Below are 27041 nucleotides of genomic sequence, written 5' to 3'. Positions count from 1 at the left end.
CCCTCTGCCCTCTGCCCTCTGCCCACTGCCCTCTGCCCACTGCCCTCTGCCCACTGCCCACTGTCCTCTGCCCTCTGCCCACTGCCCACTGTCCTCTGCCCTCTGCCCTCTGCCCACTGCCCTCTGCCCACTGCCCTCTGCCCTCTGCCCTCTGCCCTCTGCCCACTGCCCTCTGTACACTGCCCTCTGCCCTCTGCCCACTGCCCTCTGCCCTCTGCCCACTGCCCTCTGCCCACTGCCCTCTGTCCACTGCCCTCTGCCCTCTGCCCACTGCCCTCTGCCCTCTGCCCTCTGCCCACTGCCCTCTGTCCACTGCCCTCTGCCCTCTGCCCACTGCCCTCTGCCCACTGCCCTCTGCCCTCTGCCCACTGCCCACTGTCCTCTGCCCTCTGCCCACTGCCCTCTGCCCTCTGCCCTCTGCCCTCTGCCCACTGCCCTCTGCCCACTGCCCTCTGCCCTCTGCCCACTGCCCTCTGCCCTCTGCCCTCTGCCCACTGCCCTCTGCCCACTGCCCTCTACCCACTGCCTTCTGCCCTCTGCCCTCTGCCCTCTGCCCACTGCCCACTGTCCTCTGCCCACTGCCCTCTGCCCTCTGCCCACTGCCCTCTGCCCAGGGCCCAGGGCGCGGTCAGGCCAAGAACACGAGAGCTGAGCACCCCACCCCTAGGTCTGGGGCGGGCGGCAGGCGCCCTGGTGGCCTCTGGGCTCTGGGCCTGATCACCCACCGAACGGCCACGGGGGGGCGGGGGGGGGGGGGCGCCCTGCAGGCCCCGGCGGGTGGGGCAGGTGGGAGCGGGGAGGGCACCCTGGAGGAGGGGGCCTCTCCTGGAAAGGCCGCAGGAGAACTGGGGGCGAACGCGGGGACCCGGGCGAGGCGGGCCTCCCGGCGGAGACCAGAGTGGCCACGAGCCGCCTGCCCCGCCCGCTCCCCACCCGGGTCCTGCAGGGCCGCCCGGGGTGGGTCTGCGACTCCCGTGGAACGTCGGTCCCCGGTCCCCAGACCAGCCCTCTGGCGCCCGCGTGGGCAGCAGGGCGGCCGGAGAGGCCGGAGGGCCCCTCCCCGGCAGCCACAGCCGGAGGCCGCGGTTGATCTCCCCGGTTCGGGCCTCGGAGGAAGCACGTGGGGAGGGAGAGAAGGCCTGCGTCCCGGGTCTGAGGCTGTTTTAGGTTCAAAGCAAATTACCTTTAACTCCTAAATTTTATCTCCCGAAATTTTATCGCGGCTTTTCCTCCTTTCCGGCCCAGAAGTGCAGTGACTAGTTTGTATCTGATCAAGCCTTCCTACCACTAGCCGAGTTCTTTCCTTTTTCTCCCGCATTAAGTGAAAGATTAGACATTAAAGAATTTATCCGGTGTGTATTTAGGAGACAGACAGTCACGGAGCAGAAGAGCTGCCGTTGCTTTCGCCTGAACTCAGAGCACTCAGGCTGGGCGCTGCAGCCTACTGCGAGGCCTCCTTATATTTACATACAGTCGGGGACCAAGGGGACCCTTGTCTGCTCACGCGGAGGCCTGGACTGTGTGTGTTCCCGCCCGCCTTCCGGGGGTGACACAGGCTCCATGGGCGAGGACCCGGGGGAGAGCTCCCTCCCCACCCAGGGTGTCGCCCGCTGCCATCTGCCTCTACTTGTTGAAGCAACTTGGGTTAGGATTCGTGATGCATCTGATTTGACTTTGAGATGAGGAAGTTGCCTGCAGCCTGGGCCACAGTGCTGGGCAGCGCTCGGTCAAAGGGGAAATGGGATAAAATTCCACCGCCGAGTGGGAAGATTTGCTCCCTCCGAAGAGAACTCCAGAGAGCCACTCCCTCAGGCACGGGGTCGGGCTAGCCGCTCCCTGGGGAGCTGCTTATCTGGGCCCAGCTGCTGGGCTCCTGCGGGGCAGCCGCCCACTGGGGCCTGTGTAGGCCGTTCTCCCCATCGGACAGTGAGATTGTCACAAGGTGGGGCCAGAGGCCGAGCACTGACGGTTGGCAGCGCTCCGGCCTCCTCATGAGCCCTCTGGGCCCACGGTCCTCTCTGACAGCAGAGGTGGTTGTCAGGAGCTGAGGACTGGCCCCTCTAAAGCCTCTCACAGCCTCCACCCCAGCCTCGGCCCTGCATGGGGAGGGGGGGCGTGCAGGGAGGTGAGGGTCGGGCTCTGGAGCCAGACAACCCCAGATCAGAATCTCAGCTCTGACTCTCTCATGGGGGAGGAGCTTGGTGCCCTGGCGGACACCTGTGGGGTCCCTGCTGGGCCCGGACTCCAGGGCTTGGGGCAGTGGTGCCCACGGGGAAGTGTTTTACTGGTGTTTGTCCACCCTGCTCTCCTGGGCCCGAGGGAGACCAGCAGCCATGGGACCTTCACCAGGGCCTTCACCCCAGCGGAGCTTGTTTCCCTTTCTGCACAATGGGTGCCACAGCGCCCTCCGAAGGCGCCGGCGGTCAGGAAGCACACATCTGCAGTAGTTCCGGATGAAGAGCAGCCTCCACTCTGACTTACCATTTGGTAGAGAACTGTCATCCAGGTAAAGACGCGGGGGGGCTGGCCAAGGCCCGCTCTGCCTCCGGCCTGCACTTCTGCCTCCAGGCCATGAAGGGAGACTCCCCAGGACTCAGCCCAGAGGGTCAAGTGACTGCAGGTGGAGGTGGGCATCTCCTGGCAGCCGGTACCAGCCGCCTGTGCACCCCCCAACCCCCAGCTCTAAGGCATTCTCATTGTGTTCAGGACACTGCACCCTCTGACCCCAGCGGCTGTTCAATCAAATGCTCCGTCTTAATGGGTTTTGGGGTGTCAGGGTGATTGTTCCAGTTCTCTGGGTTTGCTTCTAGGAGTTTGTGGTGCGATTTAATATATTTTAACAGTGTCACTGAGGTATAATTGACACAATAAACCCTTTCAAACCCTCCTCCCATGCTTTCAGGGACCCCAACAGAAGGAAACCAAGAATTCCTGGCAGGGGGTGGTGAGCATTGGCACCCAGGCCTGGCAGCTGGAGTCAAAACACTGACTAGGCCCATCGCTGCTGACCCGCGGCGGCCACGGGGCCCGCCCGCCAGCCCTCCTCCGGGCAAGGCACCTGCGGAGCCCTGCACAGGCCCAGCGGGGCTTCTGTGGACTCTCGAAATTTGTAAATATTGGCTCAACTTTTTACAACTTTTTCATTAGGGTTATAATCATGGAGGACAGACGCACACCACGGAGGAACTGCGTGGAGCGGCCGAAAGGCCTCGCAGACACTGCAGGTCTCCCCACGAGGGGCGGGCGGGGCGGTCCCAGCGCGGCCGGTCCCGCCAGGGCGCCCCTCCCCCCCGCCCCCTCCCTCCCTGCGCGAGCTCCACGCCCCTCCCAGAGGGGGAGGCGGCTCCCGCCGCGAGACCGGAGGAGGGCGAGGCCCGCCGCCGCCCTCCCGCTTGAGGATCCGCCGCTCCTGCGTCACGTCCTCCAGGCGCCCCCCACGACCCTGCGCGCGGGAAGGGCTCCCCGTGGGCGGCCTCCCGCCTCGGAGAGACCCGGCGGCCAGAGAAGGTCCCGGCGCACAGCCTGGGCCGAGCCCCGCGGCCTCGGGAGGCGGGGCCGAGGATCGGCGCGGGCGGCGACGGCAAGAGGCCCCGCGCGGGCGGTGGGCGGGGCGGGCGGGCGCCTGCGGACGCGGCGGCGCGCGGGGCTGCGCAGTCTTCTCGGCGCGCGGGGCGGTGAGGGCCGCGGGGCGGGCGGAGGCGGTGGGAGCGGAGCCGGGGAGGCCGGGGCCGGACGGGCTGGCGGAGAGCCGTCATGGCGCCGCAAGGGGCCGGGGCCCGAGCCTCCGCCTGCGACCTGGGCGCCGAGTAGCCGGGCGGGGCCGACGCGCGGCGGCGGAGGGAGCAGCGCCCGCGCCCGCCCGCAGGCCGCCCGGCCGGCGATGGTGACACATGCGGCGGCGGCGCGGCGGGACCATGGTTGAGCGCGCCAGCCGGTTCGTGCTGGTGGTGGCGGGCTCGGCGTGCTTCATGCTCATCCTCTACCAGTACGCGGGCCCCGGGCTGGGCCGCGGCGCCCCGGGCCGCGCGCCGCCCGACGACCTGGACCTCTTCCCCACGCCCGACCCGCACTACGAGCGGAAGTACTACTTCCCGACGCGCGAGCTGGAGCGCTCGCTGCGCTTCGACATGAAGGGCGACGACGTGATCGTCTTCCTGCACATCCAGAAGACGGGCGGCACCACCTTCGGCCGCCACCTCGTGCAGAACGTGCGCCTCGAGGTGCCCTGCGACTGCCGGCCCGGCCAGAAGAAGTGCACCTGCTACCGGCCCAACCGCCGCGAGACCTGGCTCTTCTCCCGCTTCTCCACCGGCTGGAGCTGCGGGCTGCACGCCGACTGGACCGAGCTCACCAGCTGCGTGCCCGGCGTGCTGGACCGCCGCGACCCCGCCGCGCTGCGCGCACCCAGGTGAGCCCACCTCCGCGGCCACGCGGTCCGCCCGCCGCTGCGAGCGCCACCGGCCACAGCCGTCTCCCCTCGCTCTCCCCTCCTGCCCCAGTCGCTCTCCTCCCCCCTCTCCCACGGGGCGGGTAGTGCCTGGGCCCCGCCTGGGAGGACAGTGGATTCTGGGCGTGTGCTCCCACCTGGCGTGTGCGCTTTCCTGCGCCGCTCTCCTGAGGCGCTCCCACCCAAAGCTCAAGGAGGAATGGAGGGTGCTCTCCCTACCCTGTGGGCCCCCAGCCTGCCTCAGGGGCTGGGAAGGCCCTGCCCGCTTGTGTGCGCCCGTGGAACAAAGGCCGAGCGTGGCCTGGGCTGCTGGTTCTCGGAGTTGGGCCCCAACCAAGTGTGAGCTTGCCCTGAAAGAGGAACAAAAGCCAGGTTGGGGGGAGCCGAGCTGGTCAGGGCAGGTGCAGCCAGACGCCTTTCCTGGGGACCCCTATCCTGTGGAGGTGGGGGCACCCGCAGGACGGTGCTGGGTTGTGGGTGGTTCAGGCTGGGAATCTTCCTCCTGTTTGGGGTGCTCTGTGGCCTTCTCCCCAGAAGGCGGCTGGGAGGCCCGGGGTGCAGGCTCTGCTGCTGTGGGTCTGCCTCCCCGTTGCCTCAGGACTATGCGAGCCGCCCTCGTGGGGATCTGGCTGCTGTTGTCTTGCTTGTCGGCACTCAGGAAGGCGCGGGTCTCGGGGATCTGGGGTGAACACTGCTCCCCCTGCTCAACCCTGCAGTCCTTTTCCGGGGTCTTTTCCAGGCCGTTGGGAATTGGGGCCCTAAAGCTGGTGGGAGTTGGGCGAGGATATCTCCCCCCTTTTCCTTGGCTGTGTTGCTCCCTCCCCCACAAAAAAGCCTCTCAGCCTGAGAGAGAACATTCCTGGTCTCCAGTGGGCAGGTGCTGACGGACCTGCCTCCAGGGCCCCTGAGCCTTGCTTTCTGCCCACACTTGGCCAGCTCCGCACAGATGCACTTTCCTGGCATAATTCCCCCAGCCTTCCCCTCAACCCTTCCCCCAGCCTCCCCCACGCACACACCCGTGGTTGATCCTCACAGTACTAGACTGAGCTTGGCCTGGGGGCTTGCAGCTCTCTGTCCACCAGGGCTGTAGGCCCCTGGAACTGGGCACTGCCCAACCCAGGTAGGCCTAGGCAGGCACGTCCCTGTCGGTAGGAGGGGGATGGGGACAGACACCATCCTGTCTGCCAAAGGGAGTTACCCCGAGAGCCCCTTAGGGAGCATGTGCAGAGCTGGCTGGCCGGCTGGCTAGGGCCTGAATCCAGCCAATGGCCTTGGCCCTAGTTTGCAACCAGGTTGTTCTTCCTGTAGCCCTGGGCTCACAGGGTGAAGGTTCCTGGCCTCTTTGTTCTGGAATTTGTCCTGATGAGCAGATCAGGCTCCTCACACACAGAAGAGGGAGGTCAGGTGGAGCTGATTGCTCCCCACCCCACCTCACCCCACCCCTGTGCCGCACCAGGCCCCCAGGGCCCACCCAGGGTGGGTATGTAACAACAACGGAAAACAAATGCCGGGCCTGGTCAGCCAGATGCCTGTTGCTGGGGTGGGCTGCCAGCACCCCCCCCCCCCCCAAATTGCTGAGCTCAGCGGCAGCAGCCTGTGGAGGGGGTGCTAGGGGTGCTGAAGGCCCTGCTCTGTAGTCCACTCAGAGCTGTCGGTGCCCCCAGCAGGTGACAGCTTTGCCTTTGCTCTCCCTCCTGTCACTTCTGTTCCAGACGCTAGACTAGATAGATTGCTTTTTAATGAGCTTCCTGAGAGGCCGAGTAGCCGGGCCGGTCCTTGTGCGTGTACGTGTGCCTGCCCTGAAGTCGCCTTGAGCCGCCCTGGTGGTGGGCTGGGCTGGGCTGGGCCGCAGCTCTCCCCTGTTGCAGTGGCCCGGCACCTCTCAGGAAGGAGCGTGCCTGCCCTCCGTGCTCCTGTCCTCCTGCGAGCCAGGGGTTGGTGGTGCCTGGTTTCATGAGTCTCGGATGTCACCCTCACCTCCTTCCAGTAGGGCCAGGTCCCACCCTCCCCGTGGATGTGGCACGCCCCCAGCTGGGGTCTGAAGAGGGGTGGCCCTGGCTCCTAGAGCTGTCCTGACACGGCCCTTGGGGGTCTGGGCCCCGGTGAGGACCCTTTCCTTCTCAGGCCGGCACACTGCAGGACCTGGGCCCGTGCCTTTCTGTCACGAGGGGCACTTCGAGAATTTCTCCGCCAAGCCTCTCCCAGCTCCTGAGGCCAGGTCTCGGCCTAGGGGAGGTGGGCCTTGTGCAGGAAATGAGGTGCTCCTCGCCGCCCTAATCTCCTGGGTCAGGCCGGGCGTTCTGAGGCCTGTGCTGAGGAGGCGCATAGAGATGGCAGGTGTCCCGCCTCCCTGGGATGTGCTCCCTGAGCTAGAAGAGAGTAACAGGTGTGTGAGTGAGGCCTTGGCGGGTCCCCGTGTGTCCTGTGTCCTTAGGGGGGAAGGGAGGGGGAGTTGCTGCACTTGCTGGCATCAGCCGGGAGGGCTTGTAAGGGCAGGACTGGCCTTGGAGAGGTGCGGCTGCTCCTGGGCAGCAGGCAGGTGGCTGACTGTTGCCAGGAGCTACTTTGGTGAGTGTCTCCGCACCCCATACTCCTGTGTCACCTTGTGGGCTCGGGTGGTGCTCTCAGGGCCTTCCTTCTTCCGTCTGCCTGATGGGACAGGAGCCAATGCCAGGTCTTGCCTGGGTGGCCCTGGAGTCACGTAGGCTTCATTGAGACCTGAATGTGGCTTCTGGGCCACCTTCATGGGACCCTGGCTTGGCCCCTGGAGTGTCCCCGGCTGCGGTGCTGCCTGCGGAGACTGCGTCCTTGCAGGAGGCACCGTGCCCAGTCAGTAGAGTGTGCCCTCGGCTCTGTGCCTCATTTCCGGTCCCACACCCTCCCTCCACCATCCTGAGGTCCTCTGGTTCCAGAAATAGGCCTGTGCTGCCCTCCGCCCGGCTTGCCCTCATCTCTTCCCACTGTTCGGCAGGCTACCCCTCTCCCGCAGCCCAGCTCTGCTCCTCGCCCGCCAGGAAGCCCGCCCTGGCAGCACTCGGTGGTGCTCTGCATCCTGTCATGTCCACAGAACGTTGGCACCAACAAGAATACTCTCCATCAGGACCCACAGCCTCTCTGGGAGCTGTGCTCTGCAGGCTTCACCCAGACAAGTCGGGTTTGGCCTTGCGTGCAGTGCCAGCCCCAGAGAAACACAGCAGCTCCCGCCTTGCCTTCCCGGTCACTTCTCTGTGCTCAAGGGGACCAAGCCTGCCTTTACCTGCAGCAGGGAGGCGTCACCTGACGCACAGGGCTGGACGGTGAACAGGGCCCCGCCTGAGGGACCTGGTTGGGTGTCACAGTGGCCTGAAGCACCGAGAGAGGACTTGGGTTGAGACAAAAAGAACCTGAGGTCAAAATGTTCAGAATTACGTTTTCATTTTTTAAGAAAAGGGAAAAAACATGTTTTTCAGCAGATGCATGAGAACTTCCTTTTGAAGCAACCTTTCAAACAGTTTGTGGACGGTTCTTTTCAATGGGCTCTGGCTTGTGAAGTCAGGCGCTAGACCTCATGGGTCCTAAAGCGCCGGGGACCAGGACTTGTGTCCTCAGCGGCACTCCGCTGTGAAGCCGGGGCCGTGCAGAGTGCCCGACGCGGGTGTGTGGCCTGGCTCTGGTCTGGCCTTGTCCACCCCTGGCTCAGCCTGTCCTGTGGGCCCAGCTCCCAGCCCTGGCCCGGACCGGGGGAGCCAGCAGGAGTTTCTTTCTTGGCGGAAGGCCTGAGAAGCGTGGCGGCTACACTGGGGAGAGGTAGGCGGTTGGTGAGGGCGTTTGTTGTCCTGGAGGGCCCTGCGTCTTCCTTTCACTTCCCTCCTCCGTCATAAAGGGAGGCTGGTGGAGATCATTGGGAGTAAGGTGTAAAAGAAAAGCCTCCTCTTCTCCACACATCCCCGTTTTATACCATTGAAACCGTAATAGGACTTCTCTGTGAATGCTCCGTGTCATTGAGCATAGCCGTGCAGGGCTGCAGGCCCGCTGGCCCCGCGTGCGTCCTCCGCCATGCTCCCCCACGGCTGCAGTGAGCACCGGTGTGAATATTCCGCATGGCTCCATAGCTCCGGTTTCCTTTTCAATTCCTGGGAGTGGAACCTCTGAGGGGATGGTCGGGATGGCTAGAGGCTCTTCAGCAAGTCTGTGCCTGTGTGTTGCCTCTGGTGGTTGGTGCCTGTCTCGGCAGCACCCCTGTGGGACTGAAGAGTGCATGGGAGGCTGGCTCTGGCTCCCTCACACTCGGTAGGTGCAGAGGAACCTCAATGCTCAAACTTAAATCATTCCAGAAGGCAGTTCAAAGGAGAGATTTGTTTGAAAACCGAATCTTTTTTCCCATTAGAAGAAATGTAAATTGAATTAATCCATTCCAGACCCTCAAATGATTCCCTGTTTTACCCTTTCTCATATACAGTACATGTCTAATGTGCTGTTTAATCTATAAATGTATGGAACCACCCCCTACTAGCCTTAAACGGATCCCTCTCAGCCCTCAGTCCAGAGGTGCAGCATCTTAGCTTGTCCACATATCTCTGCCTCCCAAATGCAGTCACTGGCTAACTGCTATTCCTTTATCCAAATCAACAAATTTTCCTACCTCTTCCATTTGCCTGTGAGCTTTGTTTTGAGCACTTTCACATCCTTAGCCACATGAGCACTCTTTTTTAAAAAAATATATTTTTATTGATTTCAGAGAAGAAGGGAGAGGGAGAGAGAGAAACATCAGTGATGAGAGAGAATTGTTGATTGGCTGCCTCCTGCATGCCTCCTATTGGGGATCAAGCCCACAACCTGGGCATTTGCCCTTGACTGGAATCAAACTCGGGACCCTTCAGTCTGTAGGGTCTATCCACTAAGCCACACCAGCTAGGGCAACATGAGCACTCTTGATGGCCTCTTTATGTTTTAAAATTGCGCTGATTGTCCATTGCACCAGCAACAAAAGCAAAATAAACACAAAAATATTCATCATTTCCTGAGATGCTAAGGACTCCAGGTTTAGGAATAAACCAGGTTTAGGAGTGAAGTCGACTTCCCTCCTGGGTTTGTGGCCTGGGAGAGGCTTTTGTTGTGGGATGTATCCACACGAAGGGCTGTCAGGTTGAGAACTGCAGCTCTGTTAGGAAATGGAGACATTTTTCATTTGGCCCCAGCCCCACAAGGCAGGCATATGATGTTGGCCCCATTTTCCACAAGAAAGCCCAGGAAAGTCGGGGAACTTGCAGAGTCCCCGGCCTGGCGAGCCCACAGCTGGCCCGGTGTCTGTCTGTCCCAAGCCTGTGTGCCCGGCCAGTGTTCAGCTGCAGCTGGGAGGCTACTGGTGGGTGAGAACAGTAGCCAGCCCTGGGGCCGACCAGCCAGGCCCAGCATGTGGCTCCCGCCTGGGCAGACCTGGGAAGTCTCCGGAGGAGGGTTCAGTTTATGGGAACCATCTGCAGCCTCGCTGGACTCTGATCGGGCCACACCCTCGGCTCTGGCCGCGCCTGCGAGGCCCGCTGGCAGCAGCTTAGACTGTGCGGTGCCCAAGCAAGGCCTTTGGGCAGCAAGGCGGTGCCTCTCCCGTGGATGGGGCGTGGGAAGTGGTGTCATTCAGGCCAGGACGTGACTCACCTGGAGAGCACACGAAGCCGCGAGGGGCTGGGCTCTCTCCTGACATTTTCTGAGCATTTCTCCTCACATGACAACCGCACGCAGCCTCTCACTGCACGCGGCTCCTACTCCAGGCGGTGCCTCGGCCTCACTGCCAGCACTCACAGGTGAGAAGACATGTTTGTAAGAAGGTTTTTCTCTTTCAAGACTCTTGTTCTTGCCTCTTCCAGAACTCAGTTGGCTCTTCCTTCCTGTGAAGTTTTTGCTGTCTGTGTTTTTTTTTCTTGGGGACTGGGGGTCATGGGGGATGTTATTCAGGAAAAAGGTACCAAGCTTGGCTGGGGCCACAGGGGATGAGATGCTGCCCCAGCCACAAAAGTAGGCCAGCAAGTGAGTGGTGATGGCAGGAGATGTGCCCTGGAGCATCTGAGGGTTTTGCAGGATGAATAGGAGTACACAGGAAGTGGTGCTCTGGAACCAGTTAGGTTTCTAGACACACCCTCTGACACACACAGCCACTTGCAGGGACAGGCAGGGCCTAAGAGGCAGTGGGGTGGGGCAGTGAGTAGAGAAGGGCTCTCCCAGAGGGGCAGGCAGAGGCCCCGAACGCAGGCCTGTCTGGCTGTGGGACTGGTGGCCTGACATTGTCCCCTTCTGGTGTGACATTGTCCCAGACCCCAGCTTACAGGGCTTGGTCTTTGGGAACAGTGTGGGGTGCACATATCCTCAGGCCAGTTAGAGTACTGGCTCCAGACCGCCGTTAGCTGACACCAGGGGCAGCCGCAAGGACGCCACCAGCTGTGGAGCCCACACACCCTGCCAACCTTGCTGGGGCCTGGGGCCTGTTTCCTTGATGGCAGCCTTTCCATGGCCGCCAGCTGCGCCTGCCCAGTGTGAGGGTGTGTGGCCTTCCCCAGCCCGTGGGTGGCCTGGGGGAGCTGTTTCAAACCCCCTCCCCTCAACCTCCCACTGTGGGGGGGGGGGGGGGGCGGTGCTCACTCAGCCAAGCACCCTGGGTCTGGGGCCCCAGCTCACCAAGGGCTGCTGTGGGGACAGACGTGCCCTGAGTTTCACAAAACCACTGCAGGGCCTGCGCCCTCTCGGTATAGATGGGCTCTGAGGCACCAAGGGGACGGTGTACGTGGGATGCGGCCCCAGAGTTCCATCTGGGCAGCCCAGGCAGCCACTCTGAGCCCCAGCCGGCCCAGCCGGGCACCAAAGGAGGAGAGGGGAGTCCTGGGCGGCCTCTCCCCTGTGCTGGAGTCCGAGGTCCATGGGCAGCACATGGAAACCATCTCTCTGAGCCCAGGCCCCATCTCTGCAGGGGATGTACAGCTTCTCGTTTGCCTGAGGCACTTGTGGCCTCGTGGCCTCTCCAGCCCCATGTCTGTCCATGTTTTGTTCTGCAGTTGGCAGCTCATAGGCCTGCTGCCAGGAGTGGAGCCCGGGGCCTCGCCTGTGTGGTGGGTCCTCTGGGGCTTCCCACACCCTTCAGGAGGCTGGCAGGGGTTGGGGGGGGCGCCCTGAGAAGAGGTGGGGGCTCTGATGTCTGAGCAGGTGCAGCCGCCCCAGTTTGTTTGTATGGGGAACACGCATCAGCCCAACGCAGGGACCAGCAAGTCCGTAATTGTCTGGCATGACGATAACTAGAGAGATTAAAACTCTGGAGTTAACTGTTTATAAGCTTATAGATTGGAGGGGGTCAGACCAGCACCCCTGCAAGGGGCCTCATGCCCCAGGGCTGACATTTGAACCTCAGCTCTTGAGTCGGAGCCGTCCTGCAGCCCTGGCCCAGCCCTGAGCACGGAGGCCTCGGTGTGAGGTGGGCAACGCTCAGGTGGCTCTGCTCAGCCTGTCCGGGGGCACATGTAGCGGCTGTGGGAGGACTTGGTGTGCACGCGGTCAGCTCCTAGAACTTCTGTCCACCTCCACCTGAGTAAGGACTGGTGGTCCAGGGCGGCCTGGCAGCCAGGAAGCCACTGGGAGCAAACAGCCCCAGCAGGTGGGAGAGCAAGGCCCTTCCTCAGAGCCAGAAGCCCATGACCATGGAGGATGGGGGTGGGGTCCCAGGTCTCTGACATATGTGCCTCGGTTTCCCCTCTGTAGGACAGGCGTACTGTTAGTGCCTGCTCACAGGAGGTGCAGGGGATTGTGCCTGGCGTGAGGACTGCTTGACAAGAGGCTGCAGTTCCCTCTGAGAGCACAAGGTGTGGGCTCCTGACCGCCCCCCCGGGTCGTCAGTGCGAGGCCCTCGGCTCCCACCCAGCAGCTGGCGTCCAGCATCACTGGCCTCCACGTGGCGGCCTGGGCCGTGCTGTGCTTCCGCTGTGGGGTCTCCTGCTCACCCCTTTGCCATGTTTGCTCCCCAGATCTCCAGAAACCCCGACAGCTGGTGGGCAGCCCAGATGAACGTGGTCTCTGAATGCGCAGGTCGGCCAGGCGTCTGGCCGGAGCAGCAGCAGCGTGCCCACCTGTCTCTGAGAATTCGTGAGACCCTACCAGCGAGGGGAGAGGACAGGGTGGGTGACTGGCTGGGCCCGGGCCTTGCAGAGACCTAGGACCTGCGGTTCCTCCTTCCCTACCCGGCTGCCTTCGGCCTGGGCTGTGGCCACGCACCCACCACGTGACGGCCTGATGCTGCCGCGGTCTCAGTCCCAGTGCTTCCACCCGCTGAGACCTCCCCCACCCCCAGTGCGCTGTGTGCTTACACACCATTGCAGGCGCTGTACCCCCTGAAACAGCACAGCAGTTTAGAACCTTCTAGATTAGAACCTGCATCAGATGGTACTTGACCCTCTGTACCTTGCTTTCCCCACTCAGCCTTGTCGTTGAGATTTACCCACGTTGGCCCACGACATGCATATTTAATTCATTGACTGCTGGTTTAGCACCGAGTTTGTCTGGACGGCTCTTTTTCCCCTGTGCTTTGTCCTGCCAGCAGAGGCTTTCACAGGCCCGGCGACTGGCCAGCCTGCTCCTCCCCAGCAGAGGGCGGTCCGTCCTCAGCTCTGCTCGAGGCATCCAGCGCTCTCCAGCCTGGCTCCTCCAAACCGCCCCCCCTGCCGTGCCCGAGCTCCCCCACCATTTGGACCGTTAGACGTTGCCATTTTGCCAGGCCAGTAGCCATGGTCTTGGCACATTGTTCCCATGACCGGGTGAGGCAGGTGTCCTGTTTGGTTAACTGGCTGCTGTTAGTGTCTCTGGGCCCAGAGGGTTGGTGTGTCCCCTGACGTGTTCTGGTGCAAAGTTCTACGGTGACGACACCCCCATCTGCCCTTCCAGCGTTCGCACCATAGGCACACCCCTGCCTCCGCCACTGGCACCAGAGTGCACGTGCAGTGCTGGAGGGGAGTGGCCCTGCTGACCTCTGACCTTTCTGGGAACCCCTTATAGTGGGGCTCAGCCAGAGGCCTGGAAAGCTGACTGGGAGACAGATGGATGTCCCCGGGGCCTGCTGCTGAAGCCGAGCCCAGAGGCTGGGCGAGTGGGAGACTTCCTGCCTGGCGTCTGACACCCATCAGCCCTGGCGGTGGGTCCCTGTGAGGTTGGTTGGAAGAAAGGGTCCTGTAGCCAAAACCAGTCCACTGCTCTGAAGTCGGGGGGCCTCTCCTCTCTCGATGGAAATCTGGGTGGGCTTTCCTCGGGTGAGGCCTGCAGGAGTCCCTGTGCTCCCAGCCGGGGCCCAGCCCGAACCCCATCTCCACAGCCAGACCCGGGGCTGCCCTGTGGGCAGAGCTCCCTGCCCCCACTGAAGAGAAGCACGAGGGCAGGGCTCCCTTACCATCCCAGCAGCCTTGGGTGCACCTCGCCCAGCCCCACTGGCCCAGGCGGCGTCCGGGGCCCCGGGAACCCGCATGGGCAGAGTTCGTTCGAGCCTGCGGGTGGGGATGAGCATCGCCCCTGAGTCCTGAGCTCCACAAGCTCGCGTGTCAGTGCTTCTGAGGCATCAGTGCCCTCGCCCCGGGATGAAGATGGGCCGGCACTGAGGCTCTGCAGTGACGTCACCACCGCGAGGGGCTCGTGGGGTGCCATCCTGAGCTGGGGCCAGGTTTGGGGTGTAGTATGGCCTTTTCTCTGGAGTCCTGGGTTGCGTTCTCATCAAGGAAACTGCAGCTATAGGAGGCAGCTGGCCTGTGGGAGGAGCTGTCAGGCTGTGGTGCTGTTTCCAAGTGCCCACTGGGCTGGGGTGGGGCAGGCCCCTTGCCAAGGGCACAGTCGGAGCCCAGTAGCTGGAAAGACTCCCCCACTACCAAGTGCCAGGCCTTCCTTGTTCTTGACTCGCCATTTGGGGCCCCCACAGGACAGATGAGGAAACAGGCTCAGAGCCTCAGTGACTCGTCGCCCAAGGGCACATATAGCAGAGCAGGATGCCCCAGGCCTGTGTCCCAGGTCCCTGTTACCTCTCCAGGGGCGGGGAGCAGGCAGGTCCAGTGAGGAGGGAGCCAGGCAGTGGTCATTCCTGCCTGTGGAGGCCAGCAGGGCAGCTTTAAAGACGCGCTTTCCCAGGAGCTCAAATGGTACAGGGGCCTGGAGGGAGGCCCCAGTGCCCAGCAACTCACCCTCCCTGAGCCAGCTGCACGTGTGGTCACCGGCCGAACCAGCTGAGTCAGATCTCAGGGCTGACCCCCCCCCCCCCCCCCCCCAGCCCCAGAGGTGAAGGCAGGGGGCGGGGGAGGCAGAGCACGTGGCCTCCGGGCGATTTGGAGGCTTCAGGTGTCACCTGTGAGGAGAGGTCCTGCCCACAGGCACCAGGCAAGGAGCACGGCCACCGGCCACCTCCCGGAGAGCCAGCCCCCTCCCCCCCCCACCTCGCGCCCTGGCCAGGCCCCTCCGCACCCGCGTCTTGCAGCACAGGCCCTTCCTCTCTGTCCTGGTGGAGGGCGGGCCGGCCACTTGTCCTGCTCACACAGGCCCAGCACTCACCATGGCCGGGAGCGGGCAGCCTGCTGCTCCTGCATCAGCCACGCAGGCCCGGGGGTCAGCCCAGTGCTGTGAGGAGAGGCTTGTTCTTTGTTTCTCTGGAAGCTGTGCTGGCAACGTTCCCAGAAGAAAACACCATTTTTATCAAGTGAAAGGCGGTCAGGTTTCAGCCAAGTGGGTGGAAGGCGGGCGGTGGGAGAGTAGGGCCGGCCGGCGGAGCCAGGCAGGGGTCACGGAACGCACAGCAGGCTCGCAGAATCCCAGCCCGTAAGGGCCTCGGTGGCCCAGCGGCCCGAGGCATCTTTCTTCTGGCTGTTCCACCTCACAGCCCACCTTACCTGTGGCGGGCCCACCCTCACCTGTCTGCAGCAGGCCCACCCTCACCTGTCTGCGGCGGGCCCACCCTCACCTGTCTGCGGCGGGGCCACCCTCACCTGTCTGCGGCGGGGCCACCCTCACCTGTCTGCGGCGGGCCCACCCTCACCTGTCTGCGGCGGGGCCACTCTCACCTGTCTGCGGCGGGCCCACCCTCACCTGTCTGCGGCGGGGCCACTCTCACCTGTCTGCGGCGGGGCCACCCTCACCTGTCTGCGGCGGGGCCACCCTCACCTGTCTGCGGCGGGCCCACCCTCACCTGTCTGCGGCGGGGCCACTCTCACCTGTCTGCGGCGGGGCCGCCCGGTGCCAGCACTTTCCCGGAGGTCCTTCTGGGCCACAGAACAGCTTTGAGTTGGCAGGGCCCCCTGTGGACCAAGGCACCCTGGCTGGGGAGGTGGTCCTTGCTTGGCACAGCAAGGCTGAGCGGCCCTTCCAGCCCCTCTTGCCCATCCTGCACCCCCAGCCTGAGTCCTACGTCTGGTTACTGTCCCTCTGCTGGCCAGGCCAGGGGTGGCCTGAGGTGATACCCAGCCTGGGGGTGGCGGTAGTGCCAGCGCTGCCAGTGGGGTGGTAGCGCAGGTCTCAGAGCACCCCGGCTGGGGGCAGGGTGGGTGGCACTCCTGCCCCTCCCAAGAGCTGTCCCAGGTCATTGCCGGAGGAATGCTCCTTCAGTTGTGCCTGGGGGTGCTGGCCTGCGCTGCATGTGGGCACTGGTCACCAGCCTCCCCCAGCCCCCAGCTTTGAGCTGTGGCCAGGCAGCTGGCATAGGAGCCTCACCCTGGGGGCCCTTCCATGGCTGTGGCTGTTGAGGTAGCACAGGAACCCCAGCCTGGTTCTGTCACAGACCCTTTCACGTCTTTAACAGGTTTCACTGAGCCCTCACTCCATGCAGTCTTGAGAGGGACACTGACATAGGCCCAGCCCCACCCCCACCAGGGCTCCCCGCTGTGTCTGAGGGGCAGCCCAGGGTGGGGAAGCCCGGGGGGTCTTGGCACCTCCCTTGGGTTATGCTGGTGGCCCCACTGAGTTCACGGGAGCAATAGGAGGCCCCGATACCCTCTGGTGGCATTTCTGCTGTCCATCTGCCAGGCCAGGCGCTGGTTTTCTTCAAGTGATGTAGGTCAGAGTACCTTCGCGCACACCTTGCTCTGGCCTCCAGCGGCCACTCAGCCCTGGCCCACATGGGTCTGGGCACAGGCACGCCCCACACTCTCCTGCCTCAGGGAGGTCTGCAGCCCTGGCTGCGCTGCCCACCTGGCGGGGCCGCTTGGCAGCTATCTTCCTGGAACCAGGCCTCCCGCCTCAGGGAGCAGCACAACGGCTGCATCCTGGGCCCAGTCTGTGTTGCCCAGAGCCAGCCAGTCTCCCCGGGGGCCAGAGGGGGTGCTCAGAGCCATGGACATTCAGAACTAGACCTGAGCACTATCTATATATATAAAAGCTAATATGCTAAGTGTCCGACAGTCCAGGTAATGACGTCACGTAGCAACACCAGCTTCTCTCTAGCGCAGCCGTGGGCAAACTACGGCCCAAGGGCCGGATCCAGCCCGTTTGAAATGAATAAAACTAAAAAAAAAAAGACCGTACCCTTTTATGTAATGATGTTTACTTTGAATTTATATTGGTTCACACAAACACTCCATCCGTGCTTTTGTTCCAGCCCTCCAGTCCAGTTTAAGAACCCATTGTGGCCCTCGAGTCAAAAAGTTTGCCCTCCCCTGCTCTAGCGACTAGCCTCCTTGCAGTTTCCTCAGCCCAGGAACACGACTTGCTTTATAGCCAGGTGCAAACATTTCACACTTTAACCAAATGTCTGTGAAGCATTTTCCTGTGCCTCATTTCATTTGATCCTCACAGAAATCCTGGAGTAGGTAGATAGGAGACTCGGTGGAATCCTATTTTCTTTTCATTAGCCAGAAAACAGAGATGTAGACAGCTTAGAAACTTGACCCGACTGAAAAGAAGTAAGAAATGGTGGACCTTGAAAATGACTTCAGGTTTTCTCACTGCACAGAATATAGTCAAACACTGCTGCAGTTAAATATTTCACCCTTTGTTCTCCCTGTGTGATCTATACTAATAATCTGCTTCGTGTTGATATTTACTGCTGTGTTGCTGACAATTACCTGAACGAGAAGTTGGGGTGCTTCACTGGGCTGGAAAAAGTTTAGCTAAATCAGAAAGCAGGTCTAATTAAGCAAGTTCATTCTATATCTATAGAAGGCTAAGTTGACTCGCGCATGCACGATGCATATAAAGCTCTCGCTGGTGCCAATCAGACATGTGTGTTTCCATCTGTCATTGTCGATTGTGAATTTGGTTGACACTTCGATTATAGAGAAAGGGCGAATAGCGATATTAAAATATTTCTTCTAATTAATTTCCTTTCAATGTGCACAAATTCGTGCCCCGGGCCACTAGTTTTAAATATTTGCCTTAAGTTCTTCCCATAACAGTAGCACCCGTGGTAGCTCAGGAATAGAGGGAATCCTGGCCTGGGCCCGGCACCTCCCTCGCTGCCCCTCTGAGGCAGCTGAAAGCCTTCTCACGGTGGCCACTGCATGTGAGGGGTCAGGCGGGCTGGGCCCAGCCGGTTTCCAGGGGCTGCAGGTTCCTGAGGGGCAGGCTGGCGGCTCAGGTGGGAATGTTTCTATGGGACTTGAGTATTCGTGGAGTGGACCTGGTGGGCACCACGGAAGCTGCCCTCTGCGTGGTCCCGGCAGGGGCCCAGGGCAGCGTGCTGTCTCCAGCTGCTCGCGGCTCCATCCATGTGGCTGGTGGAGGAACAGGCCAACCCTGAGGCTGAGCTCAGCCATGGTTTCCACAGTTGCCGGCCCCACGCTCTGGTGGGTAGAGCCACAGGCCTCAAACTTGCACACAACGTCCCCAAGATTGGGACAAGTACCTCCGCCTCTATCCTGTGTGGATTGCCCCCTTGGGGTTCCATGGCTCCCAGCCCCTCCCACCCACACAGCTGTGCGCACCTGGACAGCGGGAACAGGCCACTGCTGCTGGGGGCGTGGTCACAGCCTCTCCTGGGCTGGCCATGTGGCCCGGGTCTATGTCCAGTTTGTGTTCTGTGCTCCCTGTCACCACGAAGCAGAGACATGCCGGAGCAGTGATCTTGGGCCGGGAGTGGGCTTCGTCCTCCTGAGGCGGGGCTGTGGACTGCACGGCTGGCCAGGCTGCAGAGGCCCCAGTGGTGAGCGGCCTTTCCTCCTTACAAGTGGCCGGCACTTTGGGGCGTGCCCTCCTGTTTGAAGTTCCTCCCCACTACCCCCCTTTAGGCGCTGAGCAAGTTTGCACCCCATGCAGGGCTGCCCCTGGTCCTGCCCTCAGGGCCAGCCAGGTCATGAGAGAATGTGTCTTAAAGGAAGAGTTTCTGTTGCTGCAGAATTGGATGGGGGGAGGCGGGGGTTGGCTGGAGTCTGCCTGTGGCCCCTCATGTCCCCATCCACACAGAGGTGGGGGCGCTGATGCTGGGCTCTGTGGGAGGCTGTGTGGGTCAGGGACCTCGGGCTCCCTCCTCCTGCCTTCCAGGAGAAGGGGCCTGGCTAATGGCGAGGACAGTGAATCGCCCGCACTCCTGGCAGGCCTTATGGGTTGTGGGGCGCTCCCTGTGTCTGCGTCACCTCTACCCTCAGCACACCCAGGCCTGGAGGTGGGTCTCCAACAGGCGGTGCTGCTCGGGGCAGAGCTAGCTCTGCAGTGGGCGCGTCCTCAGGATGCCTCACAGGGCCTGGCGATGCCTGGGCTATTGTGGGGCTCCGAGGCTTGTGCACACGTGCCCCCCGAAGAGATGGGTTACAAATGGGCCACTGACAGATGGTGGGGTCTGGAGGCCCCTTTCCCTCTTAGACGCCCCGGGCCACAGGAGCGGCTCAGCAGCTGAGACCACCCCCACGAGCCTGGCACCCCCCTGACACACCCCACAGACACCCCCCCAGGTAGACAGACACCCCCAGGTAGACACACGCCCAGGTAGACACACACACCACCCCACAGACGCCCCCCAGGTAGACACACACCCAGGTAGACACACTGTCAACCAAAGGTTGTTGCCCACAATTACACCAACAGGAGCCTCCTCAGGCCTAAGGTGCCAGGCACCCTGTGGGCACCCCCCCCTCCCGGGAGTGGCTGCTCCTGACGGGAAAGGCACTACAGGAGGCTGACGAGGTGATGGCCCTTTGTCCAGCGCAGCCGTCCTGTGTCCCCCTCCTGTCTACCCACCAGTGCGGGCGGGAGGGCGGGCGGGCGGGCGGGCTGTGGGCGTGGTGTACACCCAGCTGCACTTGGAGTTGAGCAGCTTGAAGAACCGTCAAGGCTGTTCAGTAACGGGGCCCCTGCCTCCCGGCCCAGGAGACTCGATGCCACTTGGCCTGTACCAGTCCTGCCCTCAGCCCATGCTGGGGGTTAGAGACGGGCTGTGATGCCGGCTGTGGGGACCTCGGGTCAGAGTGTGTGTGTGTGTGAAATTTTGCAGAAGGTATGGAGGGAGGCAGCCCTTTGCCTGGTGATGTTGGCAGACTGGCCCAGCCCGCACAGGCAGAGACCAGGCTGGGTGTCGGGCGAGGGTAGGCAGGGCCTGGTGAGGGTAGGCAGGGCTGGTGTTTCTGCTGCTGCAGACCTTCCTCCACCCCCATCCCCTGCAGGTGGCAGCGAGTGCAGGACCGCGAGGGTGAGGCCGTGAGTTTTTCTGCACAGCCTGCTTGTCGGCCTCTGCCCCGCCAGCAGCTGGGGCCATCCTGGCTCCCCTGCGGGTCCTATGCACTCCTCACCGGTGTGACTTGGGCACATAGGAGCCCTGCTGCCCTGGCAGTGGTGCCAAGTGGTAGCGTTGGCCCCGAACCGACGGATCACAGGTTGGATTCCTGGTCAAGGGCAGGTCCCTGGGCTGCAGGCTCAATCCCTGCCTGATTGGCCTCGTGCGGGAGGCAGCCCATCACTGTCTTTCTCTTTCTCACATTGATATTTCCCCCTCTCTCCCCCTCCCTCTAAAACCCAGTGGGGAAAATGTCCTTAGGTGAGGATTAACTCTGTCTGTGTATCCATATGACCTGTGGGCCTGTTTCTCACCTGTTCCGTGGGGCTGGTGTTGGTCTCTCCTCTCACCTGAGGTGCGGGTCCTGCCCGAGAGAGCGCCGTCCTGTCTGTCCCGCCGCCCTCCTGTCATAAGTCTGAGACTCGTGGAGCCCAAGGGCGGCGGTCATTCCCATCACTAGGTCCGGCTCACAGTTTGACCTCACTTCCTGAAGTTTGTTGAGAGCAGCGGGAAGGGCAGGCTGAGGCCCAGGCTGTCTCCACTGGTGACCGTGGGCTGTGGGGGGTGTGAGGACTCCATGGGGCCGGGCTCACCAAATCCAGGTGGGATGAGGCGTGGTGCAGGGGGGCGCAGAGGGGGCTCCTGCAGGTCACCCCTGAGTCCTGGGCCATGTCTGAGTGCCTTCCTGCCCCGCCCAGGGCCTCCTCTGGTTCCATCATCCCAGAGCACGCGTGTGGGGCAGGTCAGCCCAGGCTCCACGCCGCCCCGCCTCGCGGGTGTGTCGGGGTGGCTGTGCCCAAGAAGGACTTCTTCCCTGAGCGCACGCCGCGAGCCAGGTCTGCCCGCAGCGCTCCGGGGAGAAGAGCCTTTTTCTAAAAAGTGTGGTCACACATAAACAGCACAAACGTCGTGTGACCGTTTGTAGCGCACAGGTCAGTAGCATTCAGTGCATGCACATTGTTGGGGCGCGAAACCCCATCTTCTCAAACACTAAGTCCCCTCCTCCCAGCCCCTCCTTGGCGCTGCCTGTGTGACTGGCTTATTTCACTGAGCCTGGTGGCTTCAAGGCTCACGTAATGCGTCAGGACTTGGCTCCTTGCGTTCTTGGATGGACACCCGGCTGGCTGCCCCTCGCTGTTGTGAATGTGCAGCTGTGAACAGCTCACACGGTGCAGCCCTGCTTTCAGTTCTGTGTGTGTGTGTGTGTGTGTGTGTGTGTGTGTGTGTGTGTGTGTGTGTGAGAGAGAGAGAGAGAGAGAAAGTGCACTTGTTGGGTCATGTGATAACCATGTTTAGTTTTTTGAGGCACCAGCACCCCAGGAATGCTTCGGGCTTCAGCTTCTCCACGTCTTCATAGCATTTCTTACTTCCTGGCTCGGGCCCAAGGGCATTGCAGACGGGTGTCGGGCCTCCGCAGGCCCCGACGCGGGAGGCAGGTGTCCAGGAGAAGGTCTAGGAGGTCCTGCCGCCCCCCCCCCCCCCGCCCCCCAGCTGAGGTATGGCACCTTCAAGTGCGCCTGTCCCTGCAGTGGTCTCAACGCAGACCCCCAATGGGCCAGGTCCCACCCCTGGGATTTCCCTCGTGGCCACTGCCGCTTCTGCCTGGCTCAGCATGGTCTGAGGCAACTGTGGACTAACTGGGCCCTTGGTGGCCACCAACCCCTGCCCATAGGGCACTCCCTCCTGAAGCTTGCCACCCCCCCACCCCCCCAGGCTGGGTGTTAATTCCTGCCCCTGGGCCATCGGGAAGCAGCTGTATCTGTGCTCAGGTGTGTGACTTGCTTTCCTTCCCTGGTGGCCTGAGGCTCTGCACAAGGGGCCTGGCCTCCCTGCAGCCAGGCAGCGGGGCTGGAGGAGGCTGGGCTACAGGCCAAGCCCTTGAGCTCTCCGATCCCTGCACAGGCCTTTTGTGGCCACCGCTGCCGCTCCCCTCCTCACCAGGGAGGAGCGTGGCTTCTGGGAAGCCTCCCTGGCTCGGATCGAGGACACGGCCCAGGAGGTGGGCCACCGAAGTCGCCACCACTGACTTGGTCAGTTCGTTCCAACCCCAAAACCTCAGCTGTGCCAAGCCCCACCCCTTGGCCCTGGCATGTGGGCAGGCGGACCAGGCTCATGGGAGGCCGGCCAGGGAAGGGGAGAAGCCTGGTGTGCGTGCTGTGCTGGCGTGGGCCGGGCGTGGGGCCCGGGAGGAGAGCGATGGAAGGAGCTTACCTGAGACAGGACTGGGAGGTGGGGGGGGGGCCGGAGTCCCGCAGCCCCTGCCGTGGACAAGGAGGTAGAGTGGGGGGCCCTGGGCTGCCTGTCAGTGCACAGCAGGGCTCGGCCACAGGAGGGGAGCAGCTCTGCCAGGACCCCCAGGACCCATGGGGATAGGAAGCCCAGCTGTGCCCCGCTGAGTGCCAGGCCGCCCCAGGACCGTGTGCGTCAGGAGTGGGGACCCGATGGGAGGGAGTGGAGAGGACGGGGCCAGACGGGAGCCCGCCTGGGCAGCAGCTGTGAGGCTCCCTATCGGTGAGCCTGGCTCCTCAGGCAGTGACGGGGGCTGCGCGGACCCGCCTGGGGCCTTGGTCCCGAAAGGGGCTGCGTCTTCAGGTAATGCTGGCCCCCAGGAGCCCTCGGAAGTGTGGTGCCGGGTCGAAGAGGCACCAAAGTGGGGACCCACCTGAGCTCCCAGCAGCTGGGCCCCCAAGAGCCTGAGGCAGGCCTCGGCTTGGGCTTTGCCCACCAGACGCCTGGACAGACAGACATGTCCAGGGGGAACCTCGACGGACTGAGTGGCTGTCCTGCCTATGGACGCCCTGAGGTGTTTGGGGCTCCCCGGTCGGACCGGCGGGCAGCTGGGCTGGCACATGGTGTGGAGTCCAGGACCTGGCCAAGCCCTCTTCCCTTGAGCTGCCTCTTAGACGCCCCTGTGAACCCAGCCTCTTTCCATCCGGAGCCTGTCAGCTGATGGCACCCGCCTCCCGTGTGCCCAGTGAGTCACTGCCCTCCGCTGTGCCACAGCCGGGGGAGCCCTGACCCCACTGGGCCGCGCTGCCCGTCACTCAGGTGTCCCTGCCTCGGCTCGGTGGGTCCCGGGGGCCCAGGCCCGCCTCGCCCTCCCCCTGCCCTCCCCCACAGCCTGGCACACCTGGCTGCGGACTCTCCGCCTGCTGCTCCTGGAGGCAGGGTCCCTTTCATTTCCCTCTAGTCCAGGCTGACGTGGCGCTGGGCCCACTGCTTCCTCATCTGCACGCATGGGCGCCTGAGGACGTGGCGGAAGGTGGGCCGGGGCCTCTGACCCCGAGACCATCTCAGCAGCCTGTCCGCGCCAGGGTCCCACCAGCACTGGCTCCCAGAACAGGCCCTGAGGTGGGCCTGTGGCAGCACAAGGGCCTGTGCTCCCTCCAGACAGGCCTGGCCTCTGGCAGCAGGTGCCGGCGTCCTGTGCGGTGTGGTCCTGGGTTATTGGGACACGTGTGTCAGGCTCAGGGAACGCTCTTCTGTGGCTGCTTTACTGACCAGACATGGGATCTCAGTAAGTGCCCCTTGTTCACCTGGAGACCTGTGCCTGTGACACGGAGTCCCGGGTGGATGTCCTGGGGCAGCCTGGCTGCCGGTGTCTGTCTGACCTGGATATTGGGGCGAAGGTGGCCTCATGGATATTTCTTTCCTGTGATCTAGAAGAGTGTGCGAAGCGGGTCATTTGTTCTTTTACAGTTCGATAGAAGTAGCCTGGTGTGTTCTTTGTAGGAATGTCCCCATACACACTTTTTAAAATGTCAAACCGACAAGTTGAAATAGTAGTAAGATCTTAGGTGACGGGAGGTGGTTTCACTTTGCGTGTGGCACCCAGATCATATGTCATGGAAATGTACACCTGAAACCTATTAGCCAGGGTCACCCCGAAAAACTTGCTTAAAAAACCCTTAGCCCTCTCCCCCGGATGCACTGATGCTAACCTTTCGCCCTGTTGGCGCGTGCCTGTGCGCTCACTGTTGCTCTGCACATCTGTATATCTGGGCATAAGTGGACTTGTGCCTTTTTTCCTTTTTTGCAGAAATTAGGCTGCAGGCATTCCACAATACTTGTAGGAAGATTATTAACTGCTTACCTCTGACTTTTCCTTACGGTTATGGGGCTACGTATTTGGCAGCTTTTCCCTCTCCCTCTCCCTCTCCTGGTGCCAAGAGCTGGGGAGTCCATTCTGGCTGTTTCCCTTCTCAAGTGGCCTCCTCTCCGTGCCCCGTGGCTGGGAGGCAGACGGGTACTGTGCGGTGAGGCCGTGGAAGCCAGAGACGCCCTGGGTTACCGTCAGGCCTTGCGCTACTAGGGCAGAGCCCGGGCAGGTGGGAGGCCCTGGGGGCACCTGCCCCCCTCCCCCTCCCACAGACCCCTTGTCTGGGGCTGTCAGTGGTGGGCAAACACCAGCATGGATGCCCGAGAGCTGGGGGATTTCGGCCACGGTACCCCCACCTCAGCGGTGTTAGGAATAAAGCGAGTGAATGCCTGCTGGGCCCCAAACCCACATCACACCTGAGCCTCTCTCCTCCCATCCCGACCACAGGGGGCCTGGCAGGAGGGACCGCAGACCCTCCCAGGACCAATGGTCACTGACAAGGTGGCTGCTCTCCCAGCTCATCGGGCAGGTACACCTGCCCCCCAGCTGCGCTGCCTCGGGATAGAGTGGGCAGACGCTGCAGTTAGCTGGGCATCAGGCGGCTTCTGTGAAGTGTGCTGTGAGGTGCCTGGGTTTCTGTCTGCAGAGGCCACCGTTCCCTGGCCCACCCTGATGCCTGCGCCTGGGAAGGGGCAGGTGGGCCCCTCCCCCCTGTTCAAAGGCCCCGTGTCCGTGTCCACGTGGGAGAGCCGCATGGGAGAGCTTGGGATGCTCAGAGGAGGGGTGTTGTGAGCTGTGGGGTCAGACCAGACTCCCGTCACCCCTAGAAGAGCCGGTCACTGGTGGTCTGTGGCCTAGCAGCCTCCCAGCACCGACTCTACACCTCCCGTGAGAAAAGCAGATGCGATCACAGGCATCAAGGGCTTTTAATCCTTTTGTCTGTCTGTTTTGTCATACATACTGGGTTTTATAAAATTGGAAAAATGCAAAACAATTAAAAGCAGGGCTCCAGAAACAAGCCCCTCTGAAGTCGCCGGGCATGGCTGGGCTTCAGCGCTGGGTCCGTGTGAACGCGAGGTGTGAGGTGGTGCTTTTGCTCACGTGCACACAGGCGTGTGCTGCTGTGTCATTGCTGCTCCCACCTGGGCTCTGGGGGCAGGGCTTTGCCCGTCAACCAGCACAGGCCTCAGGAAGCAGTGCCTGTGGACAAATGGAGAAGTGACTGCCCTGTGGTGTCAGGGGGGTGGGGGGCCTTGGGCTTCTCACAGGCATGGAGCCCACTTCCTGGAAGCGTGCTCTCGGGAGGAAAGGGGGCTCCGGGCCCCTGGAATATACTCCAAGGGCCTGCTGCTGGGGGACCCTTCTGCCACGCCAGCCGGCCAGGAGCCGTCTGGTGGACCTGTCGGTCGGGGAGGTTCCCACCCTCGCGCAGACCCACGGACACTGTAGAGAGGAGGGCTGGCGAGGTGTTGCTAAGCCTAAACTAGGAGCACTTGTTATTTGTGTGTTTTTTCAAAAACTTGAAATTTTTTTAAAGATTTTTTGTTTTAGTTTTGCTTTTTTTTTTAGCGAGAGGGAAAGGGAGTGAGAAAGAAGAAATCTCCGTGTGTGTGTGTGTGTGTGTGTGTGTGTGAAAAACATCGATCTGCTGGCTCCTGCACGCCCACTACTGGGGATCGAGCCCACCCGGCATGTGCCCAGACTGGGAACCCAACCAGCAACCCTGGGGTGCACGGTGGACACTCAACCAGCTGAGCCACACCGACCAGGGCGGTAACTTGGAATTTTGAAACAAGGACGGGATGCTGTGTGTGCCCACCATTTAACAGCACTGTCCTTGCTCACTGGAGCGGACGTTCCTGCCTCTCGCCCAGATGACGTGCAGTCTGTGTGCTGGCGCCGGCCCTTCGTCCCGGGGGTCGGGATGCTCTCTGCTCTCTGCCTGCCTCTCCCTCTCCTTCGACCTGCGCTCAACTGCCACACCTCGGAGGCCCTGCCTGGCCTTTCCTCCGGCAGGGCTCTCCCTCGCCTGGGTTGCCTGCTCACACCCCTGCCCTTCCCGATGCCGATGCCGCAGGAGGGAGGGCCGGGCCAGCGTCTGTGAGGGAAGGAGGAGCAGGTCAGACTGCCGGGCCAGCCCCGGGCCCGACAGCCAGGACACTGAGTGAGGTCACTGGCTCTCTCTGTGCTGCCCGGGCCCTGGCCTCTGCTGGCCCCATTGCTCAGCCGCCTCTTACCTGTTGCCCAGGTGCCCACCTCCCCAGGAGGGAGGCAGAGCTCTGCTGGGCCTGGCAGGACCCTCCCGGAGCTGGGCCTGGAGTGGGCAGGGCTCCGGGCCGCGCTCCAGATGCCCCACTGGGCCTCGGGCTCCCCGACATCAGGGTGGCCACAGCCCGGCAGCATGGGTTTGGACCCACGAACAAAACACATCCTTGTCCACGACCTGGTTGTGGGCTGCACGCGGAGCCAGGGCCCAGGATGCAGAACCCCTGGCCGCAGAGGCTTGCCGGCCGAGCAGGGCTGCACGCGTGGGCGGGTCGCTCACGGCATGAGGGCTCTTCACGCCCCGGGCTTCATCTTCGAGGTTCTTGGTCACGGTACACCCTGTCCTGACCCAGCCACCCTTGTTTCTCCGTGAAATGAACAAGACCCTTCTCCATCTGCCCCTGCCCGTTGGGGAGCGGTGCCTCCAGCCCTCGCTCCATCACCTCCTGCCCTGTTGGTCTCGGCCCACCCAGCCCAGGGCCCCGGGGAACCGATCACTGAGCCGTGCCCACCGGGGAGCCCGGCTTGTGCCTTGTTGCCGTGGTGAGGGGCCG

At 62.5% G+C, this 27041-nt stretch overlaps 1 protein-coding gene across 6 annotated transcripts in view; it reads left to right on the top strand.

The window, feature by feature from the left end:
- The first annotated feature begins 3677 nt into the window (after nt 1-3677).
- The window catches only part of HS6ST1 (heparan sulfate 6-O-sulfotransferase 1), a 65370-nt gene continuing 42006 nt past the window's right edge, over nt 3678-27041 (top strand). For all 6 annotated transcript variants that reach the window (XR_011472444.1, XR_011472445.1, XR_011472448.1 and 3 more), the window contains exon 1: nt 3678-4408. Coding sequence is in view for 1 of the 6 variants with exons in the window: in XM_070423225.1 (XP_070279326.1) it covers nt 3891-4408 (518 nt within the window). In the remaining 5 variants the exon portion in view is untranslated. The remainder of the gene's footprint in view (nt 4409-27041) is intronic.

The sequence above is a fragment of the Myotis yumanensis genome, unplaced genomic scaffold (assembly GCF_028538775.1).
Source record: "Myotis yumanensis isolate MYYU_CA2020_CCGP unplaced genomic scaffold, mMyoYum1.0.hap1 SCAF_8, whole genome shotgun sequence".
Classification (NCBI taxonomy): Eukaryota; Metazoa; Chordata; class Mammalia; order Chiroptera; family Vespertilionidae; genus Myotis; species Myotis yumanensis.
This window is presented reverse-complemented; position numbering and strand designations above follow the sequence as displayed.